This window comes from Gavialis gangeticus, unplaced genomic scaffold, assembly GCF_001723915.1.
Source record: "Gavialis gangeticus isolate Ggan-Ray unplaced genomic scaffold, GavGan_comp1, whole genome shotgun sequence".
Classification (NCBI taxonomy): Eukaryota; Metazoa; Chordata; order Crocodylia; family Gavialidae; genus Gavialis; species Gavialis gangeticus.
In genome coordinates this window covers 2,556,694-2,567,501 of record NW_017729000.1, presented here as the reverse complement: position 1 = coordinate 2,567,501, position 10,808 = coordinate 2,556,694, and the positions used below count along the sequence as shown (strand labels likewise).

At 44.6% G+C, this 10,808-nt stretch overlaps 1 protein-coding gene across 1 annotated transcript in view; it reads right to left on the bottom strand.

Annotated features, from left to right (window-relative positions):
• Window positions 1–1,649: 1,649 nt before the first annotated feature.
• Window positions 1,650–10,808, bottom strand: part of LOC109289757 (hepatitis A virus cellular receptor 1 homolog) — a 27,436-nt gene continuing 18,277 nt past the window's right edge. Inside the window, exons 9-14 of the mRNA XM_019505958.1 lie at window positions 8,316–8,660; window positions 6,162–6,218; window positions 5,013–5,092; window positions 3,730–3,853; window positions 3,277–3,316; window positions 1,650–2,334 (exon numbers count right to left, since the gene is read on the bottom strand). Of these exons, the coding sequence (XP_019361503.1) occupies window positions 2,241–2,334; window positions 3,277–3,316; window positions 3,730–3,853; window positions 5,013–5,092; window positions 6,162–6,218; window positions 8,316–8,660 (740 nt within the window). The 3' untranslated portion in view covers window positions 1,650–2,240. The remainder of the gene's footprint in view (window positions 2,335–3,276; window positions 3,317–3,729; window positions 3,854–5,012; window positions 5,093–6,161; window positions 6,219–8,315; window positions 8,661–10,808) is intronic.

Here is a 10,808-nt window from a genome sequence, read left to right as displayed (position 1 = left end):
ATGACCCCACAGGTCCCCTTCTCCATATTCCCAGGCAAGACACCAATGGAAACAGAAAGGCGAGTCCTGATGGAAACACACCATCCATCTCTGTTGGCTGTGGGTCTCCATTCTTGCCCTTACCCGGAGCTGTGACCCTGAGGACTTGTGTCCTCCAGAGCCCGCCCCCAACCATGCTTCACCCTCTCCCAAGCCCCATGTGAGCTCTCCCAGCTTTTCAGGGGAAAGGCCCAACTCCTTTCCAGTTGACCCTCATCACTGACCCAACCCATCTGATCTGGACCATCTGGGGACTAGCGATGCATCTCTCTGCAAAGGGGCAGCCAGCCTGTGACTCAGGGAGTCTCTCACATAAGTACGGGAATTAAAATCAGCAATTTACCATGATAATTACAGATCATTGTTATGATTAGTAATGGCTTTTAAGGTCATAAGGATCCTTTCCTGGTGCCACTTCACTCAAATCAATGATCACGAAACCAAGTAGGTTATTCACTTTAATTTACCTGCTCCAGAAATACCACCTAGGTTAGATTTCCCACATCAACATTTGGACCAAGTCTTATAACGAAGGCTGTGTTGATCGGGATCAGCAGATACCTGGCTCTCTCTGACCTTGCACTTTTAGGAACTCCCAAGTGTCTTGATTATCATTTTTAGGAGTGATTTTAAAATGTAGCTGAACAAAACTATTCTTCCCACCTAAATCGCATGACTTTGCATCGGTTAGGTTGTGTTCCGTTGCACGCCACTGCAATGCACCATGGGACAATTACTTTAAAAGATGAATATGCCTGGACATAGTAAAAGGGTACGGGTCATGCATCTAATCTCAGTTCTGTTAACTGTGACGCTGCAGGAGAAAGTCCACAAGCCAAGTTTTGGTTCCTGTTTACTTTGCTGTAAATCCCAATTACAGCAGACTCATGTCACAGGAGTTTATTTTGGATTTGTGCTGGTGTGAGAGAAGAGCAGGACCAGTTTAACATATTTTGCAGGATCAAAGGCATACCCATCCAACACACATTACTCTCACAGAGAACAGTAGCAAGGGGAATTTATTAGTAGCTCTCCAGCATAGCTTGAGGTTTTTAGTTCGCTAGAAATCTGGAAAGGAGATCCCCCTACTGTGTGCAACCCCCATTGCTCTTTGGAAGGTGCTGGAGAAAAACCCGGCATGTTTTGTGCTTGATTACACTGAACCTGGAGATCCAAAGGTAACAATGGTGCATATTCAGAGCCCAATCCTGCTTGGCTCTGAGTGCCTCCTGGAAGGCAGAGAGCAGGAGCACTCTCCATGCTACTGACCTAACTGGAAGGATTTCATCAGTTCCTTAGAGGCAGTCAGCGATTGCACCATTGAGCCCTCACTGGTGACCACTGGGCATACCTACACGTTCATTAATGTGCTGTAGTTACTGTTCATTAAGTTTAGTACTTGTATAACCCAGTACTAAATCAATGTGCAATAAGTGATGCTACTGCACAGTAACGCCAGCACATGGGTTTTTAGTGGTGCTAGCTGTGCAGTAGCTTAATATTGCTGCACAGTAGCATATTAGCATGATTTTTTGCCATGACATGCTACTGCACAGTACTGTCTCGTGTAGATGTGCCCACTGAGGGTATATCTTGAATGATCGAAAATACAGTGAAACTTCTGTTTATTGCAAAGTTCACTTCAACAGACCCCTCTTCATATCATTCCCATCACTGCTGCCACAAGCTGGTCATCTCTGCAGATGGCATGGCAGGGTTTCTAGCTGCCCTCCCAACTCCAGCAGTCTACATCACAGTAGTGACAAAGCATGTCAAAAGATACAGAGAAATATGGAAGCACATTGCAACTTTCCCCTTTGCAGGTGTGCGGCTGCTTGGCAATGGTCAGATGCAAGAAGTGGTCATTTGCATTGGATGGAAAGCTGGATATATTTGGCCCATGATTAAAGGAATGGATTCAGAGACTGATGATTTGTTGCACTACGCGAGATGGACACTGCAACTGGAAGAGACTCATCAAGTCTTAGTCTGTACCTCACTGGTTCTTCTTGCTTTCCTGGAGTGAGCAGAGTAGCACCTGAGCAAACCTCTGCACCTTGCTACTTCCATGTCTGCTCAGGATAAGAAATGATCCTTCAAAGTAGCCAGTGGCACAAATAGTTTAGGGAGCAGCATAAATTATTCTAACTTTGTAGTAACTGGCAAATGCCAAAGTATAAGGGCAAGCATGTGATTAGTCCTTAGTGTATTGTGTAAACATTTTCCTCTGCATGGAAATCGCTTTCTAGCGCATTTCGGATGCCCTCGTGTCCTGTCCTGGAGAAGGAGACTGAGCTGTAGAGGACACAAGAAAGCAGGACCTTTGAACACAACTAGCCTAAAATAGACAGACGGAAGACCAGCTATCCAAATTAACCAATCCTGGGAAAACACAAACTGGAGCATTGCTTATTATTAAATGTTAGGAGTAGGCAACTGCTCTACATTTATCAGACACACTGGATTTGAAAAACTTATGCTCCCTATTGCAAATTATGCTCCCTATTGCAAACTAATGAAGGGTTTTAGAAACCATGACAGTTAGGCTCATTTTTGCTTCCAAAGCTGTGACAAGGAGGAGGGCCAGAGGAGGCCACTCGCATGATCGGGGGCAGCAGGGCAGGCCCTACGAGGAGAGGCAACCGGACCTGAACCTGTTCAGCCTCCACAAGACAAGGCTGAGGGGGATCTAGTGGCCTGTTACAAACTAGTCAGGGGGGACCAGCAGGTATTGGGGGAGTCCCTGTTCCCCCGAGCACAGCCAGGAGTGACCAGGAATAACAGTGACAAGCTGGCAGAGGGGAGATTTAGGCTAGATGTCAGGAGGCGCAACTTCACGGTCAGGGCAGCTAGGATCTGGAACCAACTTCCAAGAGAAGTGGTGCTGGCTCCTACCCTGGGGGGCTTTAAGAGGAGGTTAGATGAACACCTTGCTGGGGTCATTTGACCCCAGTACTCTTTCCTGCCATGGCAGGGGGTCGGACTAGATGATCTGCTCAGGTCCCTTCCGGCCCTAGAAACTATGAAACTATAAGTAGCAATAATAGCTTTTCTTTTTGCACTGCTGTTTCGTATTGCTAGCTTTCCCGTTAGGAAACGGTCAAGTAAATTACAGTATGCAGGGTCTGAGCAGTCAGCCTGGATCCAGGAGTCTGTTCTGAATGCTTCTTTTTTAGCAAAAATACAGAAACTTGGGGATCTAGCTACTTATTAAAGCTCCAGAGTGAGAGTGCTTACCTTACAAGGTTCCTCAGCTTCTGCCTCTTGGGCAAATGTCCTGTGTACACATTCAACATGGAAAAAACAAAAAGAAACCCTCAGGGTTCTTAAAATCATGAGGACAACAAGGCAGCAAGTTCAATTAGGGAGAAAAAAGAAGGTCAAGTGCAAGGCATTCAGTAAGGGAGCTGTGAGGCAGATCCACTCAGTACGTGAAACAGCCATATTAAAGGAAACCAATTCACTCCAGGGTTATCCCGTTGGGAAGCTGAGTGTCTCCAGGTTAGAAAGCGTGCCCGGGGTGGTAGTGTCTGGAGGCACACCACGCCACAGCACGGCTGGGCAAGGGGTGCAACTAGGGCATCATGGAGTTAGGTTGGGTAAGTGCGTCTTCCCCGGCTGCTGTTGACCAAGTCCTCAGGGAGTCAGAGAAATAAAACCATCCTGTCTTTGAACTGGTGATGGACTTACTTTTCAAGAGAAAGAAAGCAACAGCTAGGACGACTAAAAAAACCAGAAAGATGCCGATTCCAATATATATGCCATCCTTGCTGGGATCTGCCCCCATTGTCTGATGAACGACAGAAGACGTATTCTATCAAACATAAAAACAGGGATATCAATGGCTGTAATGAAGAAAAACAACAGAGCTCAAAAATCATCCTTGTGTCTTGCAACCATATGATAGCAATACCCTTCCAATGGCTCACTCGCATTGAAATGATGCATTATTTTCATGGGGACATTGTGATGGTTACATAAACTGTGATCCATGCTCTTCAACAGATGGGTATTGTTGGGGTTTTAAAGACATCAAATGAGACTTGAGGTTTGGTCTTATTTACGTTTCCAGCTAACCTCAGTATTCACGCCTAAATTTGCAAGTACAGGCAATGCAACTGAGCTTGATAGTTTAAGCAATTGAGGAAATAGAAATATGAACCTAGTATGGGTTGATGATAACTTGCTGTACTGGATTGTTATATTAAATGGTATTTAAGCAGCTTCCAAAAATGTTGTGGAATACCAAGTATGCTTGATTATTCTCAAAATCTATTTCAAACAACCGAGGTATCTAGCTTGCTTAAGTCCCTTTGGAAATCCAACAGGATGCTTATGGGCATCTTCGTGCACTTTTACATACCTTTGAAAATACAGCCCAAGTTTTATTTTCCCAATCTAGAGTTGGGGAACAGAAGGAAGGGGCAGCTTTCCTTTGGTGCCTCTCTTCACAGGGCCAGCAACTGGCATCTCTTTTCTAAGGCAATCAAGATGTCTTATTGTAAGCAATAACAATGCACTCTCTCCCAAAGATGCTGAACATCTTTAGTTTATATCTAATTTACCAGGATTAAGAAGCAAAAAATAGCTCATTGTGCAAAAAGCCTATTTTTGTTTAGTTAGGGCCAAATCTTGCAGTCCTTATTCAAGTCTTGGTCTTGAGAAGTGACTTATGCCTCTAGTGGCTTCAGTCTTTCCTCAAGCAAAAGTCTTTCAAGTGAATATGATTTCTGTCTCAGTAAGTAGTAAGAACCCCAGGATGAATGTCTTATGCATGTCACAAGAGTTGCTTAGTTTCTAAATCCCTGAGATACTTCCCGGGCAATGGCCATCATTTCCCAGTCTAAATATGAACACTCATCTGCTCCAGGCAAAATAAAGCATTACAGAAAAGGACTTGTATGGATGGTGCAGTCGTCAGTCAGGTCTGATTGCTTAGTATTTGTATGACATATGACAATGGAGATGCTTACGTCTGGAGGGACTTCTGAGCTGGAAACCCATAGCCACGTCAGTGAGATGGTAGAGGATGATTCACTGGCATTTGAAGCAACTGAGTAGAGATAAGGTAAAGCAACGCAGCATTTAATACAACTAATACTTCCTGTTTTCACAACCACATGGTGCTTGCTTCTCTGAACATCTCAACTAAATTGGTACCACCAGATTAAATAGATGGGCTTTGTATCAGGACCTTGAAAGAGGTCTGAAACGTGTGATAAACACAGTGCTGCTTATATCAAACTACTTCACAGTGCGGTCATGTAACATTTCAGATGATTAAGCTGTGAAACCATATCCCTCATACCCTATGTCATGTCTATTCCCCAGCTCAGAGCACCTCACAACATTTAAAATGCAGAGATGCAAAATGTAAGGTCTTCTCTACCACAGTTCAATGAACCCATCATGCAATTATCAAATAAACCCACAAGGAACAAAACAAGTGCACGGATCCCAGGGCTCAGCCTGGGCTGCCCAAGGCCCTACAGCTCTATTGAAAATCACCTCCTATTTAAAGAAGGGGAACTCCAGATCAAGTGACCATGCTGTCCAAACTGCAAGTCTTTGCTGACTGCCCCTGTTCTAGATGGGACTTTCTGCTTTCCCTCTTCTCTAGGTTTGGGGCAGTGTCGAATATCCTGACATCGGAGAAACATCTTCTGTCCAATTCTCCCCCCTTCACAGATGTGCCCCCTGTAAGTAAAGGGGACGTGTGTGCTCATAAACAGTGAGCCCACCCAGAGCAGAGGGTGCTATCCCATCACAAACTTGTGAGGGCTGAGATGGCGGTTTGTGCCGCTGGTTCTAAAATAGAGACTTTCCAGTCTGAGAAAGCTTTCACTTCCTCCTCCGAGAGGGAAATGTAAACTATGTTGTAATACATAGTTAAATGGACAAAATCCTTGTTAAATCCTTGTTAAATGGACAAAATCCAGGTGAATGGAGAACTGCAAATTGTGCTTCTAGTTTTAAGCTGAAAGTCAAAGTTCAGAGAATGAGACATACAATAAAGTTCAGCCGCTGAATTCACCCCATTCATTATTTCTTTGCCATTCTGGAAACCCATTGCCAAGCAGCTTAGTTATGCTACAGAGATGGAGGATGATGCTAAGTGTTACCTGAGGTGCGTTCAGTGCTGTGTGTGGAAGGGCCTGTCGTGGAGGTCGTTGTTGATGCTAAAAACAGAACAAAATAAAACCCATGCATGCTACAACTGATGGCAGCTCAAAAACCTCCTAGGAATAAAAGCAAACCACTGCTGACAAATATACACATCTCATATGCACTTGGCCTGTAATAAAGATAAGGGAGTAGAGAGACTATCTTATCACAGGAGAACAGAAAAGCTTGACTTGGTGAGTTCAGCAAGGCGAGGGCTGAGTGCTCCCTACCAAGGGTGTAGGACCAAATGCTTAATGCTAAAAAAGACACGAATCCCAGAGCTTCTGTAGAAGTTTCCAGCACCAGAGAGGCACAAATGCTAATTAAGCTCATGGACAATTCTGGCACAAGAACAAACAGGCAGGCCACATAGAAATTGAGGTCTAATAACTTTTAAGATGGAGCTCACTAAATTTACAAAGGGGATTATAAGAGACGGCTGTCTGAAACAGCAGGCAACTGGACTTAGTGACTCATGAGACTCTCTAAGAAGGAGAAAATTACTCTATCATTCTCAAAAGCAAAGGGAAAAACTGCAGCAAAGGAGAAGTGAATGGATCATCAATAGACTAATGCCTCTTTCTGCCCACCTAGGCTAGGGTTTGAGCTGCTACCTGCCCTCACAGCGTCCACGTGGGCTCAACGTAACATCATTAGCAATCGACTAGTCCCCAGGGATGTCAGAAAGTCTCTAGAATTCCACTTTTTCCAGGTCAAAATTCTGCTTGAGATAGAACTGAAGGAAATCCAAAGTCCTACAACCTTGGTTGTGGAAATCAGTATGTTTTTATACCTGTAATTCGTTAAAACAGCAGTTACAAAGGAGCATCCTTGAGATCCGAGGAAATGAGTCACTAGGTCACAGTTATTCAAACTTCACCCTTCATGGTGTGCACAACCAAACAAGCCCACGCAAGTGCTCGCCAAAAGGTGATATGCACCGCATGTGGAGAGCCACAGAGGGTTCAAAACACTGCAGCAGCCCTCAGCCCACGCAGAGGGCTGAATTCATCCTTTGCATTGGCTTTCCTGGAGTCAGACACGTTCTGCCTAAGTTTGAATTGGGCCCAGGGGGTTGATGGGGATGCTGCTAGGTGAGGGGATGTGCAGAGGTTCAGTTCGGGAAGACTAATCTAGCTTTGTAGGAGCAGGCAGGGAAATCAGGCTTGGCCCAGAGAGAGAAGAACGTGACAGTCTAACTTTTAAGGCTAGGGATAGAAATTACACATAAACTGATATAAGCAATCAGAAACTGGGTCATGTCTGTAACACAACAGAAGTTCAGTGCACATAAAACACTTTCAAAATCTTGGTGGGATCCTATGACCCCAGCTGACTTCCTGCCCCTGGGGCAGGGGGCTGGACTCGAAGATCTTCCGAGGTCTCTTCCAGCCTGAATGTCTATGAAATCTATGAAAATGGCCAAAACCAGTTTAAGATAAATGTGGATAGATGTAGCATCAGACTGAACGGATTTAGGTTAAATCGGTTTATTGAACTTACGTCCCAGAATCCCCCCAGATTCAAATTAACTCTCAACCCCCCCAGTATCCCAGGATGCTTTGCACCTCTCTCCCACAGACTTCCCCACCTCACAGGGTGGGTGGGATAGCCTTGGTCTGGCCAGCCCAACAAAGAGAAATGCTCTAGCACCCCTTAACTTCTGACTGCATTTCTGGAATCAGAAGCGAATGTCTGCTCACTCGCTTATCGGTTCAATCTCTGCAGCTTAGACTAACTTGTGAAGAGTGAATTGATTCAGCCTCGGGCTTTTCAACTGTCTATACTCAGCCTAAGAGCTGATTAACATTTCCAAGGCGTGAAGCAGTCTGTGTTGCCCAGGCTCCTACATTGTGCAAGTGGCACCAACAAGTATGCTAATCAGAGTTGAGCACCATGGCATCAGGTGGCCAAAACCTCCATTACTAAGTATTGCCTCTGCTGGGATAATGACAATAGTACAGGTGACTTGATCGAGACAGTGTTATTGCTCTATCTGCAAAACCCTAATGGTTAAAGGTGCAGAAAGTGATCCTATTTCTATCATAATCAGTGCTATTGACTGCAAAGAGGTTGACCCTGCTCGTACAAGGGAGAAGAGCTGTGCTCACCTCTCTCAATCACAATGTCCACGTTGGTTTTCTGATCATTAAACCAGCCATGGATTTCCACACGGCAGCAATATGTCCCTGCGTCTGCTTCCCTTGCTTTCCGGATGGTGAGGGACACGTCCCCTCTCAGCAGGTTCCCATATAACTGGTATCTGTTGTCCTGCCGCTGTGTCACCCTCCTGCCATTTGTCCAGAGAATTAGGTCTGAACACTGAGAAGCAGGACAGGGGCCCCGGCCCCAGCACATCGTGGTGAGATCGCTGTCTGTTCTAACACTGTAGCGGCAGGACAAAGTGACATCCTGACCCACCACACCTCTCACTGGAGATCCCGAGACCGAGAAACCTGCAGACAAGGAGACAACTGGAGTTGAGAAAGGGCATGGTATAAAAGTTAATGAAGGTCCCAACCCTGCTACCCTTCCAAGCAGTTCCCCCATGATGTGTGCGTTTCCCCCTTTGGGCAGTGGTATGCAGCAGGACTGACTCCTGGTCTGAACAGGTGCTGTGGCTCTGATGCCATTGTCCAAAATGCATCTCTGCCCAGCCACAGAAAGCACTGCGTCCTCCAGCCAGGAAGACGAAAGCAGAACAGCTCTTTGACCAACACAACCCATTGTCCTACAGCAGTTCTTCTACTAGGAACTTGTATCTAAATCAGCTTGGCTGTATTTTAAAGCATGGGTCCATGAGCACTTACACTGTGAAGCAATAAAGCAATAGAGAAAATACAGAAGTCACTGTGGAAACTACCCACCATCCCTGCAACTCTTTAAAATATGCCGGACTGCATTCCAGTTTCGATGTACCATTCTCTTTCTGTAATTGGATTACACAGCTGACCAGCTCAGATCAATGGGTGTTACAAAACACTTTTAAATTGTCCATAGCCATTGAATTAATCAATAAAACGAACGTCAAAGGTCTATTGTATACAATGATGTAGCTAGCATATAGCTATTTGCAGAGAGATGCAGCCTACTAATACCAATCTGCAATTATTCCATGGCTTTATGTACTTACCCCATCTCCAGTACAGTTACTCCTTTGTGCTAAGTTTGTTAATCAAAATCATCTGAGATCAGATAACCCACGTAGGACTCTAAGTCGCCCCTTGGATGGACACCACTGTACCATGAATCCACCAGGCTACCCAGGTGAGCTTTGGATACTTATTCTTCCCACTTACATTACAGATAAAACAGTGCTTTTAATGTAACGGCGCCTAGAAACTCAATCAAATGGAAAAAAGTGGTACCAATTATCTACATTTTTCACTAGTGTTAACAGCTTCCCAAACAATTTTTTCCAGCTGATATAAGTTAGAGTTCATTTAGGTGAGAAAAGGAGCTCAAATGTTGGTGGGGGTTAATTACCCATAGCCAACTATGTCCTCTTCCCTTGTGAACACACATTTAAACATCTTTCCTCTGGATTCAGCTGCACAAGGTTGATGTGTGTGCATTAGCTCTTTTCCTAAATGAAACGAGCCACTTCTCTAATAAACCTGTTTTTGCAGGGACTTTAACACAGCAATGTGAAAAGTCAGTTCTGAAAACATGCCAGATTAGTAGTTAATGCTATAAAGGCATGAATCCCAACTCTTAACCAGCAACCCAGTCTCATAAAATCAAAGGGAGACAAAGCCTGTAGCCACATGTCTGACACAGAGCCAGATCATACAGCACCATCCGATTTTGTATACAGAGAGTTTTAGACTGACAGGACTGGGTTACCTATTCATTATCTTCACCACGGTGGCTGTCAATGTTCTCTGTGGGTAAAGCTGGTCATCTATCATAGCGCTACATTAGAAAAAAAAGCAGCTTTGTTATGGCAGAAATTAAAAAATTCACTCTCTTTCCTAGAAAGTCACAGCTGGCTGTTATCATCATCGACCAAATACTTTGTTTGACAAATCCACCCAAATATTACTCTCACTGAAACAAGAAAAGTCCAGAATAATAGAAACAGGGTACTGATAAATGCCTTTTAAGTGAAACTGTCCTATTGTAAATGCTTTTCTAAAAGCCCTGGCTTCCTCCATCTCTATTCATCTGTATATACGTTGAGTTCTACACAGAGACCTCTCTGGGAAAACTTTCCATGGTTTCTGCTCGGAAGGATATGTTTCCAACCCTTGGTTTTTATTTTTAAAAACTGGATGCTAAATTAACTCAGCAGAGGTCTACTGACATTGTGCACACTGCAGTCTCTCTGAGGCACCACCATCCTCGCTAGAAGGTATCTCGTGCATACAGAATTACCCTATAGCAAGATCTATATGCTCATCACCCTGCAAGCAGCAGCTGCTATGTTCTTCTCAGATTCCCATGTAGTTACCTGAAAATAGGACCAGGAGAAGCCACTTCAGGGAAAAGCAGAGCACCATGATGGCGAGAGGAGACGGAGGAGAAATGTCTCATTCAAGCTTCCAAAGGACACTTAAACTTGTTTCCAAAATGAACTTCAACTTTCACTTCCCCTGTGTCAC